At 37.7% G+C, this 19,518-nt stretch overlaps 2 protein-coding genes and 1 long non-coding RNA gene across 3 annotated transcripts; 2 read left to right on the forward strand and 1 right to left on the reverse strand.

Moving 5' to 3' along the window:
* Positions 1 to 1,479: 1,479 nt before the first annotated feature.
* On the forward strand, positions 1,480 to 3,029 carry LOC110749084 (F-box/kelch-repeat protein At2g44130-like). The gene has a single exon (XM_088244850.1). The coding sequence runs from the start codon at positions 1,792 to 1,794 to the stop codon at positions 2,803 to 2,805; it is 1,014 nt and encodes a 337-aa protein (XP_088100976.1). The 5' UTR covers positions 1,480 to 1,791; the 3' UTR covers positions 2,806 to 3,029.
* Positions 3,030 to 6,245: 3,216 nt separating this feature from the next.
* On the reverse strand, positions 6,246 to 8,500 carry LOC110749085 (serine/arginine-rich SC35-like splicing factor SCL33). Its single transcript, XM_021949108.2, has 6 exons — positions 8,344 to 8,500; positions 8,069 to 8,227; positions 7,807 to 7,884; positions 7,058 to 7,222; positions 6,657 to 6,779; positions 6,246 to 6,543 (listed from the first exon to the last, which is right to left on the reverse strand). The coding sequence occupies exons 2-6, from the start codon at positions 8,215 to 8,217 to the stop codon at positions 6,420 to 6,422; spliced, it is 639 nt and encodes a 212-aa protein (XP_021804800.1). The 5' UTR covers positions 8,218 to 8,227; positions 8,344 to 8,500; the 3' UTR covers positions 6,246 to 6,419.
* Positions 8,501 to 14,199: 5,699 nt separating this feature from the next.
* Positions 14,200 to 17,429, forward strand: LOC110749091 (uncharacterized). The gene is made up of 3 exons (XR_002525564.2): positions 14,200 to 14,421; positions 15,409 to 15,472; positions 17,223 to 17,429. It is a non-coding gene; the product is annotated as an uncharacterized LOC110749091 (long non-coding RNA).
* The last annotated feature ends 2,089 nt before the right edge of the window (positions 17,430 to 19,518 follow it).

The raw sequence follows: 19,518 nt of genomic DNA on the forward strand, positions 1-19,518 counted from the left end.
CAATTTGTCAATCCAGGTCGGTTTTCTTCTAGAACGTTTTGCCTTTTCCTCAAGAGACAAGACCCTACAGTATAATTGGACCAAACACCAACCTTGCCCTCATTTAGCAGAAGTGGTTCTACCATCGCTTTTACACGATATTTTTGTAAACTTAAAATTCCGCACTTTTCACAAAAGCATATCTTAAAAGGATGTACGTAACCCAAAAGAAAAGATAAATGCATTGATGATGTAACACATAAAACATTAACTTAAAACGAATCTTTCTCGTTTTCACTTCCCATTATAGTTCTGGTTCATTGTAGTTTAGATTATCGCTTGTATTAAAAATAAAAAAAAGTTCACACAATTCGATGGACCTTTAGAAGATTATAATCGAAAATGAAAATTTAAAGATTTGAGACAAAGGTAATGTCTGTCCGATTCTACTTTCGTTTTAATATAGAAGTTTTGCTTCACACAGGATCTCTGATTAAGGCCCATTTAGGAGAGGGATAACTTCAACTTGATGTTTGTACCAATAACCAACCGAATGCTCCTCCTCCTCTCATAATTCATGTTATGGTGACTACACACCAATAACTAATTGAGCTTTTGTTTCTGATACTTTCCAATCCAACATTATCACGTGGCAACTCCCGATACGTGTTAATCACTGCCACATCCAGCTCAGCAGTGCTACTTAAAATATTATAAAGAATATGTGAAGGAGACACATTGAATTCAATTGACTCAAACAGTATAATGATTTTTTGTTTTTTGTTTTTTGTTTTGTCAATTAGATTTTATTAGGAGTGGACATTGGAATCGCAGAACCGCAAAACCAAACCAAATTAATTTTAAAAAAAGGAAAAAAATCGTATTTACCGAAAATATAAAAAATTGAAACAAATTCAAACTGGATTGATTCAGACCGGTTCCGATTTTGATTTTCCACCCTAAGGATATCTAGATGGCATTATTATTCCGGTTTTCATCGGCGGGTCTTGGTATTTGGATCATTATCTAGATGGCATTAAATTAGGAAAATAAAAAAATATATTAAAAACAGAAAATGGGTATGATATTATTATTCCAAAATAAATCATTTTTTATCCATCCACGTCGGTTTTCTTCTAGAAGCTTTTGGCTTTACTGAGAACCCCACAGTCTGGGACCGAAGGACACGAACCCTGTTCTCGTTTCCACACGTCGTCAACCCTTATCCTTTTCCTCTTTAAAACAACCAGTCAAACCCTCTTCTCAACGTATCCTTTAATTACCATTAAAGCAAAGCAAAAATTAAGAAAATAAAAAAGCTAAAAATTTATTTAAGAAAAACCCAGTCAAAACCAGCATAACTGAACTGATAACCATCTTGCATCCGAGATTTTCGGTTCGATTTATTTCGATTTTTCTTAACCCAGAAAAAAAACAGATTTGGATATTTTAAAGTTCAAAATTTATTTTTGAAAAAACCCAGCCAAAACCAGCATAACTGAACTGATAACCATCTTGCACTTGAGCTCTTCGGTTCGATTTCATTCGATTTTTCCTTAACCCAAAAAAAAACAGATTTGGATATTTTAAGTTTCAATTTTAAAATGCCTAAATTTCCCAAATCTGTGTGCGGCGCATGGCAACCGTTGATTTACACCCCAGGCTCCATCCATCACTTTCTGTTCGCTTATAAATAGCCGAGTGAGTGAAAGCCCACCACACCACCCATCTTTTGAAACCTTCTAGACAAAAAATTTCTAACTTTTATCGCCCAAAAATAGAAAAGAAAAAAAAAACCCAAAAAAATTGCAAATGACCGAGTTAATACCTGGTCTACCAGAGGAACTCGGGCACGAGTGCATGACTCGTTTGCACTACTCGACTCACCGAGTCGCCTCACGAGTTTGCCACCGCTGGCAGGACTTGCTTCAAAGTCGGGACTTTTACAACCACAGAAAGCAATCCGGGCGCACCCACAAGCCCGCTTGCCTCGTCCAGGCGCTTCCGGTTCAGACTGCGGTGGACGAGACCAAACCGGCTGGACCGCCCGTTTACGGCGTCTCGGTTTTTGACCCTGTCAGTGGGAGCTGGGACCGGGTCGACCCGGTTCCGAAATACCCACATGGGCTTCCGATGTTCTGCCAAGTGACGGCCTGCGAGGGCAAGCTTGTGTTGATGGGCGGGTGGGACCCGGCGAGTTACCAGCCCGTGAAGGACGTGTTCGTGTACGAGTTCACGACTCAGAGGTGGACTCGGGGCAAGGATATGCCGGAGACCCGGTCGTTCTTCGCCGCCGGCGAGTTCAACGGCCGGGTCTACGTCGCCGGGGGCCACGACCAGAACAAGAACGCGTTGAAATCGGCGAGGGTCTACGACGTGAGGGAGAACGAGTGGAGCGAGTTGGCTGGGATGAGTCGGGAGCGAGACGAGTGCGAGGGGTTTGTTTCCGGGTCGGAGTTTTGGGTCGTGAGCGGGTATTGTACGGACAGTCAAGGGTGCTTCGTGGGATGCGCTGAGGTTTATGAAATCGGGTCTGGTCGGTGGAGGCGGGTTGAGGACGCGTGGCGTGCGGGTCAGTGCCCGAGGTCTTGCGTTGGGGTTGGGAAGGATGGGAAGCTGTTTTGTTGGGGCGACTGTGACTCGCGGGTTGGGGTCGGGACCAGCGCGGTTGAGTTGGGCCCGTGGGCCTTGGTATCAGGGTCGGCTTACCAAGGCGGGGAGCAAGGGTCATTTTTGGTTGAAGGGCAAAATGGTAAATTGAGGAACGTGGAAGCTCCTGATGAGTTCTCTGGGTTCGTGCAGTCCGGTTGCTGCGTGGAGATTTGAGATTTTCAATTTTCGAGTTTAGAAAAAGAAAATTGAGGGTTTGTCTTTTGTGGCTTTGTTTTTTTTCCCCACTTTTTTTTATCGAAAGGATGAAAATTGAGGGTTGTATTTTTCAAAGTTGTAAGCGGATTTTGTTTCAGCTTGTAAAATATTTTTTTGGTTTTCCTGAGCATTGTCCGACTCATTTTAGCGAGTTCAATCATGGAATATATTTTGCATTCAAAGTTGTGTAAGACTGTAGTTGGAAAGATATAAGGATGTGTTTGGTTCATGATAAATACCGTTTGGGCCATATAAGGTTTCCTCGTATACGGGAAAAAGATGGGAGAAAATAAACTTAGGACGGCTAATAGATGTATAATTAAAAAATTAAATAAAGTTTATTTTTAAAGTCTACACACTCCAAATATGAAAAAGAATGTGATATTTTCTAATTATTTTCTCGCCATTACCAAACTCTAGGAAATAAATTTTCCTAATTCTCATCTTTCAGGAAATTAGTTTCATCAAACAAAAGGGGCTTAAGAGTATTTGCATTTGGTATGTTTCAACAATGCTGTGAATTTAATAACGCACAACATAGCAATCTTTGGGAATGCTTTTTTTGACATATTTAAAGATTCTCTCTTTTTTTTTGTTGAAAAATAGGTGAAAAAAATCCACTTCCATTATGACACAAAATGAACGGTTGAGAGCCGAATGTCTAAAAACTAAAATACTTTAAATCTTTTTGGCTCACCACTTGTCAGAAATGCATAAAGGCGATCGGCGGAATCATTTTGCTCTTTCAGAAATGCAAAAACAAGGGGCAGAGGAAGGGAGGGGATAAGAAAAGGGTGGCAGAGGGCATTGTCGGAAACAAAAGCAGCAGGGTGATTACACACGTGTCAAAGGGCAATCAATCCACTCTCAATCCCATGTGGGGCTTACTTGGTTGCTTCTCCTCTCCTAAGAAGTACCCAGAAAGATGTTGAACAAACAATAATGCTAAAACTTACTTTTCCCCCGAAAAAAATGAAAAAGAAAATTGAAATATACTAAAACAACCATAGTGAATCACATTATGTTCATTTGTTATAATATTATGTGATATTTATTTGTATTAAGTGAATTTCACCGCTATTAATTATGTAATTAATATTCTTATCTTATACTGATGATTCACATTGTGTGATATATAAGGTTCACTCCATTTGTTACATCAATTATCATGGTCAGTCTCTATTAATAATATAATTATATGAACACCCCCCTTTTTCTTGCCCTTTTTCTTCCTGGTAATGAGGGGAGAACCTCAACAAAAACAGATAACACATAAATCAATCCGGCCCTAACAACCCTAAATAAGCACAGCCCAAGTTCAAGGTATGTCCTCAAAAGGTTCCCTTATATCTGTTTTGTCTGTCAATTTACTTCTTAGATTATTTTTTGGGTAAATTAAGAAGTTTGTTTCTAGGGTTTGATTCCAGGGTTTTTGTATTTTGGGGTTTTTTGGTTGTTTTGGGCCTTTTTGTATTTTGGATTGCGCTTTTATTCTGTTTGGTTGAGCCCTTGTTTTATTTTTCTGACTTTTATATTGGGCTTTTATGTAACACTCTATGGTAATGACATGTTCATTCCTTTGACCAAGAAATAAAAAAACCATACGAAAATGATAAAGATAAATTTAGGACTTACTGTCAATTTTTTGGATGTCCATGTTATGAAGAGAAGTTTTGCAAGAGACCTTGGCTAGCTACACATCAAGAATTGCCTAACTTGGTTGGCCTTCATATACATGGATCCAATTTGGTCTTATAATTTCCATGTTGAGGAATTATCAATAAAGCTCTCTCTCCTTTTAAACTATACGAAAATAATAAAGATAAATTTGGGACTCGCCGCGAATTTTTTAGATGTCCATGTTATGAAGAGAAGTTTTGCGACAGACCTTGGCTAGCTACACATCAAGAATTGCCTAACTTGGTACAAGATGCCTACCTTGGTTGGCCTTCATATACATTATCCAATTTGGTCTTCTAATTTCCATGTTGAGGAATTATCAATAAAGCTCTCTCTCCTTTTAAACTACACGAAAATAATAAAGATAAATTTGGGACTCGCCATCAATTTTTCCGATGTCCATGTTATGAAGAGAAGTTTTGCGAGAGACCTTGGCTAGCTACACAATACACATCAAGAATTGCCTAACTTGGTTGGCCTTCACATACGTGTATCCAATTTGGTCTTATAATTTCCATGTTGAGGAATTAAAAGAATGTGATATTTTCTAATTATTTTCTCGCCATTACCAAACTCGGGAAATGAATTTTCCTAATTCTCATCTTTCGGGAAATTATTTTCATCAAACAAAAGGGGGATAAGAGTATTTGCATTTGGTATATTTCAACAATGCTGTGAATTTAATAACGCACAACATAGCAATCTTTGGGAATGCTTTTGATATATTAAAAGATTCTCCCTCTTTACCCCCCCTCCAATGACGGCAAAAAAAGGTCAAAAAGATCCACTTCAATTATGACACAAAACGAACGGTTGAGAGCCGAATGCCTAAAAACTAAAATACTTTAAATCTTTTTGGCTCACCACTTGTCAGAAATGCATAAAGGCGACCGGCGGTATCATTTTGCTCTTTCAGAAATGCAAACACAGATATAATATAATTATATTAACACCCCCCCTTTTCTTGCCCTTTTTCTTCCTGGTAATGAGGGATCAGCAAAAAAAGACAACACAGAAATCAATCCGGCCCTAAAAACCCTAAATAAGCACAGCCCAAGTTCAAGGTATGTCCTCAAAAGGTTCCCTTATCTGTTTTGTCTGTCAATTTACTTCGTAGATTATTTTTTGGGTAAATTAAGAAGTTTGATTCTAGGGTTTTTGTATTTTGGGGTTTTTTGGGTTGTTTTGGGCCTTTTTGTATTTTGATTTGGGCTTTTATTTTGTTTGGTTGAGTCCTTGTTTTATTTTTCTGACTTTTGTATTGGGTTTTTATGTAACACTTTATGATAATGACATGTTCATTCCTTTGATCAAAAAAAAAAAAAAAAACACATACAAAAATGGTAAAGATAAATTTGGGACTTACCTCAATTTTTTGGATGTCCATGTTATGCAGAGAAGTTTTGTGAGAGACCTTGGCTAGCTACACATCAAGAATTGCCTAACTTGGTTGGCCTTCACATACACGTATCCAATTTGGTCTTATAATTTCCATGTTAAGGAATTATAAGTAAAGCTCTCTCTCCTTTTAATCACAACCCCCATTAGCAACCGTTGTGTCTTCTGTTAATGTCAGGTTTCAAAAAGAATTAAGGATAGTTTGGCCACTTTCGAGTAAATTATGAAAAACCTTGGTGGTGATTAAAATGCTCTATTAAACGAAAACTCATTCCAATTGGACATATAGCTAAAAGCCTAAAAGAGAAACAAGTTCATCATGATAAAATGGGGCATTCAACTCATGGTCGAACAAAGAAAACTAGGATACAATGCAGCAGTACTTTTAATGTCAACATTAATTCCACGGAGTAGAATTACTGAATATTTGTTTAGATCACAACTTCAAACATAGATTCTTCTACTTTCTGATTAAGCACCTCTACAAAGTCCCACTACTGAGAGTAGTCCAAGCTTTGACTCCGGCTCCTACTAAAGCTGCTGCTACGGCTCCTTGAACCATGGGGAGATCTTGAGCGTGATTGCTCCCGGTACCTTCTGTCCCTCGGTGAAATTGACCTGAATCAGAACAAGAAATGCTGAGTAAAACAGTTCTCATAGTAATATTTCCCCCTTTTACTGGTGCATATAGGTAAAAGATCAAAACAAATAAAATTAACGTTAGCGCATACCTTGAGTACCGCCTCCGCCTAGGAGAAGGTGAATAGTAATCAGGACTTCGAGAGTAGGTTTGAGCATATCGCGGTGATCGAGAATAACGAGAGGAAGACCGTCTTCTATCGTATGACTGACCCCTAATATCAAATAACAAAGAATATATAATTACAAGACAAATTGGTGGGGGATATGAAGTTGAACAAGTATAAACTGATCACATAGATGATCAAATTTTACAAATCAAATTTTTAGATCAAAACGAGTCACTAAGATAAACATGATTGAACACCCTTGTAATCCTTATCTGTTAAATAGAAAGACAGAGAAACCATCTAGACCTGTAGCAAATTACTCTATTTAAAAATAGAACATCTACAATGTAGGGGGTATGTCCGTCAACAACAACATTACTTACCTAACACGATCTCTTGCCCTCATTTCTGATGGCTTCTTTCTGTTTTCCTCAGCAAATACGACTGTTACTTCCCGTCCAAGGAGAATTTGCCCATCCATATGGTATTTGGCATCTGCAGCATCAGCAGGGTCTACAAACTGAACAAATCCAAAGCCACGTGGCTCCCTGAACCATACAATAACAGTCAGTATAACAAAAAAAGAAATACACAGTCTTCTATCAATGTTACTGGAACCTTCTAGTATTACAGAAAATCCATATATATGGTTGAAACTCCAGCATGTTTTACAATGAGCATCATAAGCACAAATAGCTCCCCAGACTTTATACAATTCAAGTGGAAACATCACTGGCTGCTAACCTTGTTGGAGTCAAGGATAAAATTGAGTTGAAATTCTTCAAGACTTCAACTTCTTCTCAATGTGTTCAAACCAACTTTCTTCACATCTTCATGTACACTAAGACCACCTTGAACACTCTTACTTACTTGATTGGTCTCTTCAAAACAAGACTCTATATACTTCATTGTTGTCTTCAACACTTTCAATAAAAACAACCAAATTCCAATAAATATTTAAAAATGCCAAAAACAAATTTACTATTCCCGTCATCAAACACTCAGATCAAACCAAAACAATTGTCCCAATTCACAAGTTTTAGTTCAATTCAACCACAAAATACTCCCAAAAATTTCACATAATTTTTTAAAACAAAATCCCAGAATTTGCATAGATAAAAAGCATTCTTACCCAGTATAATAATCCCTGGGCAAGTAGATGTCCTTGAGGGGGCCAAATTGCCCAAATGGCCCACGTAAATCCTCTGGCCTGCAAACCACAAGCAGGAATATAAATTTCAGGACTTGAAAAATCAGAAGAACATAATTTTCTAATCAATGCAACAAAACCCAATTGCAGGAATATAAATCAAGCACAACCACAAATTTAAATCCTACAAAATTATTACCATAAAATACATATTCTGCAAGAAACAGAATAAATAATAAAATACCTGCAGTTATGGCGAAGATTGCGAACCAAGAGACTGCTGGGAAGATCCCTACCACGACCTCCATAGCGACCTCTAGGGCTAGGGCTACGACGTCGTCTGCTGTAACCCCTAGGCGGTGAAGGGCTGTAACTATAACTCCTACCCCTCATTTTCTTTCACCTACAACAGTCATCACGACAAATTACAAACCAAAATCGAAAATGAACCCTAATTTCATCATAACATATTAAAAACCGAAATTGAAGACGAACCTAAAGAAAAAGAAGAAGACTTACGGTATCGAGATTTGGGAACGCGATCGAAACTACGGGAACTGGTGTTTTCTGATCAATGTTATGGTTGTTGCTTCTGTGAGTCTCAGATTGGCATTAAATAATTACATTCGAGAAGGTTCGGCTGAGGAGGGCTATTTTTGTCTACTTCCTCCGGATATGTGTTTTGATGAGACGTGGCGAAATCCAGCCGTTGATATGTATTGGATGGCTGTGATTGGATAGTAACGTCAGGGGTAACTATGTCCGCATTTGGGCTACAACTTTCAGGCTCATAGCCCCAGGCCAGTATTTGGGCTATAGCGTTTAGGCTCGTGGGCTCATGTCAAAGTCCGTGTACACGCCCGAGTTTTAAAAGTTGCAAGAATTATATAGTGAGGCCCAGAGGCGGACGCACGTTGGGACAAGAGGGTCGACCCCTTGGAATGCCTGAAATTTGGCTATGGGCTCCATGGACGACCCCTTGGACAGCTGCGGAGCGACCCCTTCTGTGCACACCAGGTGCTTGACGAAAGTCCCAGCCTGTCTGTGTCTTGTGTTGGTTTGCCATGGAATCAATAGACCATTTGTTTTCGATTGTGCACTGATGCAAAAGCCAAACCAACTTTCGTGCTGCTCTTGTTTGTGAAACAATGGAAGAAAGTCTCTTCGTTTAGTTAGCAGTGAGGGAGTGGCGAGGGAGGCTGGGAAGAAATAAACAGAGAGAGAAAGAGAGGATAAAAAAAAAGAGGGGTTGGCTGGAAGAAGAAGGAAAATAATAAAGAAAGAGAGGGGGAAATATTAAATAAAAGAAAAGAAAAGGAGAATAGAAAAAATAATAAATAAATAAAAGAAGATGGATCTATCTTCTAGTCACACTCTTTTTCTTTTTCTTTTTCCTTTCTTTTTTTCTGCGCACTTTTGTAGTTATATTTATTTTGTTGTTGGCAATGGCATATTTGATTAAAACCATTTATAATCATAAGTTATCTTTTATTATGTTATATCACAATTGAAACTCAAAAAAATAGAGAATTTGAAAGAGAAAAAATAGATAAGAAAAAGAAAAACTCTCTAATTTTTTTTTGGAATATTTACACTATGACCCCTTGGGTTACAGATCCTGGATCCGCCTCTGGTGAGGCCTTACTGTTGACGTGAGTACTATCTGTCCTAGTAATATTTTTGTTGCTTTTCCACTTATTGTCATGGCAACTCAAGGGTAATTACTATTCACATGAGATTAATTTATTTATATGTATGAGATTAATAAAAATAAATAAAAATATGCTAGGTATGTATTAAAAAATATTCTGAATATTTTGGTAATTTTTCATATTTTTTATTTTATTTTTCGTTACTGACGTCAATGCCCTCAGGCAACAGCTCGGGTTGCTCTTGCCTTCGGGGCTACCCAAGCTTGGTGGAGCCCACCATCTGCTCGAATTGGATTCAACCGTTGGAGTCCCATTATGCTCGCTTGGTTGGCCTTTTTCCCTGCCTAGGCTAACGGGTGGAACTGCTATTATATATGGCCCTTAGGTGAGGCCTTATTTCTTAACCGTTAGATCAAATTGGTTAGCCTGATCCAATGGTTAAGATATAGAACCTTACTTAAGGGTCATATATAAGGCCCACACTATAAAATGACTCATAAAAGTTGTTAGAAACCAATTGGCAAAAGTTTACTTTTGGTCCTTATAGTTTATTGTTTTTACCACTTTAGTACCTATATAGGCCCTTTTTGGTACACCTCCTTCGACTGGCTTGATTGGACTAGCTTAAATAACACCTTTAACCTATGTTTGGTGCAACCCTCCGTTAAGTTAAATGAGATTAGATAATCCGGGCCTTAAAAAAAGGCTTCGCTTGTTGGCACAAAATAGCGAGCTCTGAAGAGGTGCTGCTAAATAACGAAGTCATTATCGAGTCTGCCATTATCCTCTTCGACGTTGCTCTAGCTCTCCTCTTCCGCTTTGCTTTGTTTTCCTCTTCTGTTGTGCTCTGCTCTCACTCACTCAAGGTTAGTTGTTCAACTCTCTTTCTCTCTTTCCACTCTTCTTCTATGTTTGTCTCTCTCCTTGGTGATATTTGATGGGTTCAATCTACTATTTCTTGGTTTGATTTTTAAGTTTTGATTATGGGGTTGTTTGTAGTTAGCTTAATCTGATGAAAATTAAGATTTGTATTGGTTAATTTTCTTTGGATTATAATTCGGTATTTTTCTTGGGTTTTCAATGTTGAGTTGTTTTGATTATGGGGTTTTTGTTTGGATGAGAATATATGAACAAACTGATGGGTGGAATTGGAGCATTGTGGATAGTCGCGTGATGATGATATAAAAATATAGAAAAAAGAAGAAATGGTTCTCATGTCTGATTGGGTTGATTTCCCTAAACCCTTAAAAAAAAGGGGAAAACCAAGTTTTCTTTTGATTTCTAAAGAAAAAATGTGTGTTTTTATTTCAGAACCCAAAATTTTATATATTCTATCTTTTGATAATGTTTAAAACAAACAAAGGTAATTGAAAAGCATGGTTGGAAGTGCAGCTTGTTCCAAATGTTGTTTCCAGCTCACCTCAGCTTTTTTTTTTTGTTGCTAAGAAGCTCAATCCTTTTGTTATCCAAACCATAACTCTGTTTTATTTTGGAAAGTGTAACTGTACAAGATTTTGCTTCTTGCCATCAATTAATTCCATTTGCAGTCAGAGAACTAATGATTTTGGCAATCTTGTTTGGATTGTTTGTATTGCTTGCAGGGTTTATAATGGCATTGTCTGCAACTATTCTTAGCCATATTGATATGGTTGAAAACTCTTCACCATTTAAGCTCAACAATATCTCTGTTCAAGTCTGTTTGTACAATATATGGCCAAGCATTTCCAAGCATTTCCAAGCTAATCCAAGCAAAGGGAAGGGAGTCCCACATCGACAAAACACAAGAGAAGGGGACTCTCCCTTCCCTATAAAAGAAGACCCTTCTCCTTCAAAGGAGAGGGAGGAAGAAAGGGAGGAAGAAAGAGGTTGGGCAGGCTACTAGGGCCTCATGGGCTTACCCATGAGCCCATTTACAAGCCCACGAATCATCGGCCATCAGCCAGATCATCTGCCTTCGGCCATCAGCCTTCGGCATCTGCCTTCAGCCTTTGGCATCTGCCTTCAGCCTTCGGCATCTGCCCTCAGCCTTCGGCCATCAGCCTTCGGCATCTGCCTTCAGCCTTCGGCATCTGCCTTCAGCCTTCGGCATCTGCCTTCAGCCTTCGGCATCTGCCCTCAGCCTTCGGCATTTGCCTTCGGCCTTCGGTATTCTTCCTCTTCCCCTTGGGTCTAACCCTATGTACAATGTATACACACATTATTATAATGAGAACATACTTCTCTGTGGACGTAGCCCATTATTCAGGTGAACCACGTACATTTGTCTTCTGTATGCATGTCCATTTATTTACCGATTGCTCTTACATACTGAGGGTCCTCACCCTCAACATCCACCTCGTCTTTAAGTTGGCCTACATACTACCTGTCTAGTTTTAGCGCAAACAAAGTCACTTGATGCTGATATAAAAAAAGCCTTTGTTGAGCAATTGCTCAATGAAAATGCTTGAAGGAGGCAGCATCCGATAAATTGGAAACACCACAAGTGCATCTCCCACCTTAGAAACACCACAAGTAGCTGCTATTGCTTTTGTTTTTGCTGCTTTATTAGTCTCAGTTTGGAATTATGGATGTTTATTTTTATATGTGGGTTTTTGGTTGATTATTATTACTGTTAGTCTGTGAGCTTATGGAAAGTAATATGTGAACTTGAATTTGTAGTTTCAAGCCATGTGGATGAATTTTGCATATATATAAAATATCTCACTTTTGCATTTTTTTGCTTGATATGATGTTGGGATGGTTTGGAGCTTGTCTCACCATGTTTGAACAAAGAAATGAAGAATAAAAGGGTAGAGGTCATGTGGCTAATGGTTCGACAATTGATAGACATTTTGTTTTTGCAAACTGTGATGGCAATTGTATATTGTGTTTGCAATTACTTAGTGATGATTTGGCAATTTGCATAAGGGAAGTGTTCTTAAAATATAGGCAAGTTTTGGAAAATTTAATACCAATTTTTGGCCTTGGAATTATAATAAAAATAGTTGATAATTAAAATATTATCACTTCAAAGAAAATTTTAAATTTTCTTGTCCCAGTTTGAGCATAAACCAAACACAGGATAGTACTATTTTCGTTATCCAGCTTCTTAGTCCGACATAGCACCAAACGTAGGTCAGTACTTAATCCAGCTTAGATCAAGCCAAGTCAATCCACGACAGTCCCAGGATTTAGTCCCGTCCATAACAATCCGCCGTACCAAACGACCCCATAGTTTCAATTATGTCAATTTTATCATTGTAGTAGTTTCAATTTTGACCAATTCAAGGACACGTTTCAATTTCTGTCAAATTCCTCCAAATTACATCAAGTTTTGACCACGTGCCCTTCATGTGGAGGTTCACTCGAGCCATCTAACAATAAAACACAAACTGGAACTCTTCTCATTCACTATAAGCGTTATTTTGGGGCGCATGGTTTTAAAAAAATTTACATCTCTGATTTGAAATTAGGGAAAATTTGAAGGAATTTGGGAGGAATTTGGCTCAAGTTTACCAAAATACCCCTCTATGTGAGTGGCACCTGGTTAAAACTTAACATAATTGAGAGGACTTTTGTCAGAAATTGAAATGTGTCCTTAAATTGCTTAGAATTAAAAACTATAAGGATAAAATTGACAAAGTTGAAAACTACAAGGATAAAATTGCAAAATTTGAAACTATAGGAACCCAAGTGGTAAAACCGAGAAACTACAAAGACTATAAATGACTTTTTGCCCAACCAATTTATCCCTTTTTTATATGAGTGATATTTGGGAGATGGAGAAATCGAACAATGTCATGAGTGCATAAGTAAACATTCTTAACTACTAAGGAGACCCCTTACAAGACCAATTTATCCTTTAAATGGATGTAATATACCACGATTATGTGAGAAATATCAATTATGCTCTTACATATTAAATAACTTAAACAGAAGATTTTAAATATTTGTATTGGTACGTATTAATATAATTTATGATGAAGGGGATTTGAATTTGGGTCTAAAGGTACGAACTCAGTGTCTTGACCACCTAAGAGCATGTCTAATGCAAGGGCAAGGGGCAAGGGGTTAGGTGATGTTTTAGCCCCTCAAAATAGTACTATTCACAAAATATAGCCTCTCAATTTTTTTTGTGGTTCTAGTGGTGCTGAGGGGCTAGGGGCTAGGAGCTAAACTCAAAACTTGTTATTTTAGTTTATTATTATTTTATTTGTGAAAAAAAATCAAAGCATAAGAAAAGCAACACAAAAATTTATTTTTGGAAACAATTTTAAGCCATACTTTGGAACAACAATTTTTAGCAAAATGAAAAAAGAAAAACAAGTAGAAATGTTTGGAGTAATTGCGAGATTTTTAGAGGTGAGAAGGTGATGAACAAATGGTTAGGTTTTTATATAGTTGTGAGGGGAAAAAAAAAAGATTGAACTAGTTGGGAACTGAAAAAGAAAAAGAAAAAAAAAGGGTTAGCAACTAATCGTTGGGCTGTTACATTTTAGAGCACCACGTGGTAGCTCTGTAACATCTAGGAAAAAATTAAAAATAAAAATAAAATAAAATAAATGGATATTAATAAAATATGTGGTTAACTTAATTATGAGTTATAAATAAATTTAGTCTTTATATTATAAATTAAATAATTAATTATAATTATTAAAATAAATAAATAAATAAAATATAAAATAACAAAATAAAAAAAAAATAAAAAAAAGAAGTTTGGAGGCAACGTGTAAGCCCAGCCTTCTTCCCTCCTTCATTCCTTCCCCCTTCCCTCATACAATCCCTTCAAAAAATTCTGGTTTGATCTCAATTGGATGAGTTGTAAACCTAGGATAGGTGAGTCACCTAGTCTAAGCTAAGAAAAATTAATTGCTAAGCTAAGATAAATTTTTCGGATGAAAAAAATGGAAGTTGGGGTGAGGAAGAAAGGAGGAGATAGGAGGAAGAGAAGAAGAGAGTTTCTAAGGTGAGTTGATTTCGAAATTTCTGGTTTTAACCTTGTGGTTGTGTGATTTTAATCTCTTAAAGAATAATTTGAGTCAATTGAATGTTAGGAAGATTGAATTGGAAGAGGTTGAACCTCTATTTTCGGATTGGGTGTATAGAGCATTTTTTTTTCAACTATGGGTGTTGTTGATTTTGGTTTCATTTTGAGTTTTGATGAGTTCAATTGATAGGTATGAAGTTAGAAAAGTTTTAGAAGCCTTAGGAACCACTTGGGGTGTTAGAATGGTTGAAAACAACTTTGAACAAAATCTGGAAAATGTTATTTTTCTGGAAATTTTCAGCCGGAGAGCCTCACTTTGGATCTCTATTTCTCCCAATATTTTGAGTGTTTGAGGAAGTCATTTGTTGGATTGTAAACTAGACATGGCAAGGAACAAAAATAAATTAGTTTCGTCGAATTTGGTTGAGTTTTGATAGGTTGAACACTTGTACAAAGTTTGGAAAAAAGTCTGTTTTCTGCAGAAAAACCAGTCACGAGCCTAATTTTGGAGCTGGTTTTCTCCTTCGTTTTAGATCCGTTTTCAGTTTGGGTTGTTGGTTTAGAAACTATAGATACTAGGCTTCAAAACCATTTTGAGTTTGCCCATTTTCGTTGACGTTTGGTTGGTCAAAAGGCCTCACAAAATCTGGGATTAAAAACTAGAAAAAAACGGGGGAAGTTGCTGGATTTTTGAAGACGATGAACAGTAACCGGAACAAGCCCACTCGCGGCTCCGGAAAGTGGCGGCGTGTGGCGGCTGTTCCGGCAGCCTCTGACACCATATTTTTAGTCCATCCAACTAGATTTCTCGATCCGAGTCCGACGGTATAGGTTTCGGGACTTTTTGAGGGGTTTAGCTTGGAGAGTGGGGTGCACTCTCTATGTTAAGAAAGAAAAATGTTTTTATAAAAATTAGATTTTTCTAACTTCATTTATGTTATTTATTTATTTATTGTCCAAATCTAGGAACGGGAGAGAACCCGACCACCTCCGAAGGGTAATTTCGTCCTTTTAGCTTCTTGGATACGAGGTAGGGTCTCTAACTTTTCCCTAATGATTAGACTATATCACTGTTAATCTTAGTGTTTATATATAATATTAAATATGAATATCGTGTTGTTTTGCTTGGTGTGTATCGTTAGGTGAATGCTAATGTTGTTTTATGGATGTTTATTGAATATTATATGATGTTTGATGAATATTACTATCCGTGGGAATAAATTTGAAATATTATTGTTTTTATTTGAATTGTCATCATTCCACAAACAATTGAGCTACATTTACATATGGATCATAAATACAGTTGTGTTGGGTCTGTGCGTAGTTTAAGGTATATCTAAAGGGTGGGAGAAGACTTTAGATATATCAAGAAAAAAATGTGGAATATATTCGGGTGACGGGAGCAGAGCTTGAATATATTAAGGTGATGGGAGCAGGGCCTCTAACAAAAAGTGAAAGTTGAGAAATTCGTAAACAAAATGAACTTGGGGTAAGGGACGAATGGGCACTAATTTGTATTTTAGGGTATTCGGAGCCACAGTGGTAAAATGCATGGTATGGGACATGCAGGCTTGATGCTCTAAAGTATGAATTAGTGGGTTTAGAATAGAGCTGGCAAACGGGTCATTTTAGCGGGTTTCGGGTCGTTAACGGGTTAACCCGTTTTCTTAACGGGTTAACACGAACACGACCCGTTAAGTTAACGGGTGACAAATACTAGACCCAAACACGACCCGTTACTATTCGCGAATATCCGACACGACCCATTAACCCGTTAAGAATAAACCCAGAAAAAAAAAGGAAAAAAAACACATAGCCAGCAACCATTGTCTCTCTCATTTTTCTCTCAATTTCCATCTCATAAACACCATCCATAAAACTTTCATGACCATCCAGAAAACTTACATAAAGAAGAGCAAGAAGAGAAAAAAATGGCTGATTAGATTAGATTATTTATATATAAAAGAAGACAGAGAGGAAGAGACGAGAGATGCAGATAAAAAGTGAAGAAGAAAAAAAAAAGATGGAGAATGACAGAAAGAGGAAGAAGGAAAAGAGAAAAAAGAGATGGAAAGAAGAAGAAGAAGAAGAAGAAGAAGAAGAGAGTGGGAGGTCACAAGAAGAGAAAAAAAAATGGTTGATTAGATTAGATTAGATTAGATTAGATTATTTATCCAAAAAAAAAAGACAGAGAGGAAAAGACGAATAAGAAGAGAAGAAAACAAAGGAGAGATGGAGAATGACGGAGTGAGGAAGAAGAAAAGGAAAAATAAAAAAGAGATGGAAAGAAGAAGAAGAAGAAAAGAGAGAGTGGGAGGTGAGAGACAGTAAACAGAGAGAGAAAGAGGAAAGATGGAAAAGGAATATAAAAAAAAGAGGAATGGTGTTGGAGTTGGAGACAGATATTTTTTTTAAAACACATTTAGCAAAACTACCAAATTACCCTCCTTAACGGGTGGATGCGAATATTCGCGAATTGACTCGACCCAACCCGTTAGCTTAATGGGTGGCTAACGGGTTCACCCGTTTTCAACCCGACCCATTAAGCTCAATCCAAATACTGATAATTTCGTGCGAATTCGTGTCGTGTTAACGGGTCGTGTGCAATATTGCCAGGTCTAGTTTAGAAGGGAGTGAGTTCATGACATCATCGCATATGCATGACTTATTTATTTTGTAATTGTGTAATGCATGCCACTTTGGTTAGCGGTGATAGCTGGCTTTGAAGGGGGGGATGTTACAGTACTCTACTGGGCATTAAAATGCTCACACCCTAATAGATGTTGCAGGTTTCAATGCAAATTCCGAGGAAGGAGAAGTTCCACCAAAGGACTAGATCAGTGTTGTTAGATACTGTTTGTAAAATTATTAAGGAATAAGTTGTGTGTTATATTACTGTAGTGTGTGTAACTAACTTTGAGCTACTGTGACTCTGACTTTGTACTTATTAAAATAAGTTTGTAATATTATTGACTCTATTTCTATCATATCATAGTTATCAGAGTTTGTTTTTATAACTATGGTATGATTCATGTCTTAATTCGGAGATAATCCCTATTTTCGAATCGAGGCGTGACAAGCTCCTCAATGATTGTTGGCATCAGCTTTTGCTGCTCCTTTTTTTATTTTAAAAAACTAACAGTGGGTCCCTTATCTTGGTCGGCCAACATGTGGGAATAACTAGCCCCTCATCTTGCCTTAGTCCAAACACATGCATTAGAAAGTGATTTTTTTCATTTGAGGCCAGATCTGGACCTAGCCCAAGCCAGATCACTCAGTCCCATTAGACATGCTCCAACCAAACCCACATTCAAACTCCAACCCATATAATGAAGAATGAATTAGGGTTGGATGGATCAACCTTCAACTGTGCTCAAATTACACTGTACCAATCCAACTAACAATCCATTGGTAACATCATATGTGTAATTTACTCCAATAAATTTCTCTAGTGCATTGAGTGTGAATCACCAAACGATATTGTTGTATATTTTATTTTGGTCGTAAACGACATTGTTGTATAAGAAAAAAGCCTTATTAGGAATGGCAATGGATCTAATCAGGGGTGGGTATGCCATTCCCATCCCCATCCATGCCTTCATACTCGCAATATTCAAATCAGGTATTCCCCATCCCAGCCTTTGTTGGGGAACGAGTTCCCCGACCCACCCAATTACGACAAAAAAACAAAAAAAAGAAACGCTTATTTACTGTAGTGCCCCCCGAAACTATGGTTAAATCTCACTTTACGCCCTAAAAGTTAAAGTGACCCAGAGTACCCCTTTGACCAAGGTTTGGTGGTTCACTTCGCTCTCCATTGTTAACTATATTAAAATTCTGTTAAAAATGCTGATGTGGCACAAATAGGACCCATTCTTTTGTTAAAATATATGCCATGTAAGTGCCACATGTGAAAAAAATAATAAAATATTTTATTTTAAAAAAATTAGAAAATTACATTACTTCTTTCTCCCCTTCTCTCTTCTCTCCCCCTCTTTCTTTCTCTGTACCCGACTCCCTCCCCCACCAACCCACTTGGGGCAACCATCACTGCCCCAACTCCTCCCTACCAGCTCCTCTCCTCCATCTAACTAGCTTCGCCACCTCAAAATCCTCAAAACCATTCCTTCCCCAACCAAACCCATCTCCAAAATCTCAACTTTCTGTTGAGATTTTCTTGCCTACCAAATAGAACCCTAAAACTCCAATAATTTTCTAAATCCTAAAACAAAAACAAAATTTAATTTATAGACAAAAGGAGCGCCCCCCAACCCTATTGGTTTTGATTTCTTGAATGGTTTTGGGTATTATACCTCTTGATTTGTATGATGTTTGAATGAGTTTGAATGGGTTTGACTTTCGATTTGGGGTTGTGCTTTGCTGCTTAAATTCAAGCATAGAATTTTAGTAATTAAAATTCAAGCACAAGAATTTCTGTAATGGCATGTGATTTGCTACTTATCTTTACCATTAATGTTTACCAAACAAAAGAAATCTTTACTACTAACCTATCAAATAAATATTTACTTACTAAGCTATATTACAAATCCCTTTCGCCACCAATTCCTCCACCAACTTCTCCATCACCGCCTTCCCCAACCCTAATCCTAGCCCTAGCCGTTGAAACGAGGGGTCAACCACCACGTCTCATATGATCGCGTTGAAAATGCCGTCCCCTGTTGCTCTTGCAAATGCCACAGGCCTCTTCGTCTTCTTGTACTTCATACACAGTAGCGAGTCGGTGTGCTCCAACGCAGTTTGGAATGAGTGGTTTTGGGGCTGCTAAGCTGGTTATAGCGAGGGGAGGAGCTGGTGGGGCAGTGGTGGCTACCCCAAGTGGGTTGGTGGGGTGCGAGGTCGGGGCTCAGGTAGATTGAAAGAAATAGGTAGAGAGAAGAGAGAAGTAATGTAATTTTTTTTTCTTTTTGTGTTTGTCAAATTTTTTAATTAAAATATTTTATTGTTTTTTTTACATATGTCACTTAGGTGACATATATTTCAACAAAAGAGTGGGTCCTATTTGTGCCACATCAGCGTTTTTAACAGAATTTTTAACAGAGTTAACAGTGGGGGGTA

This window comes from Prunus avium, chromosome 7 (genome assembly GCF_965620075.1).
Source record: "Prunus avium chromosome 7, drPruAviu1.hap1.1, whole genome shotgun sequence".
Lineage (NCBI taxonomy): Eukaryota > Viridiplantae > Streptophyta > Magnoliopsida > Rosales > Rosaceae > Prunus > Prunus avium.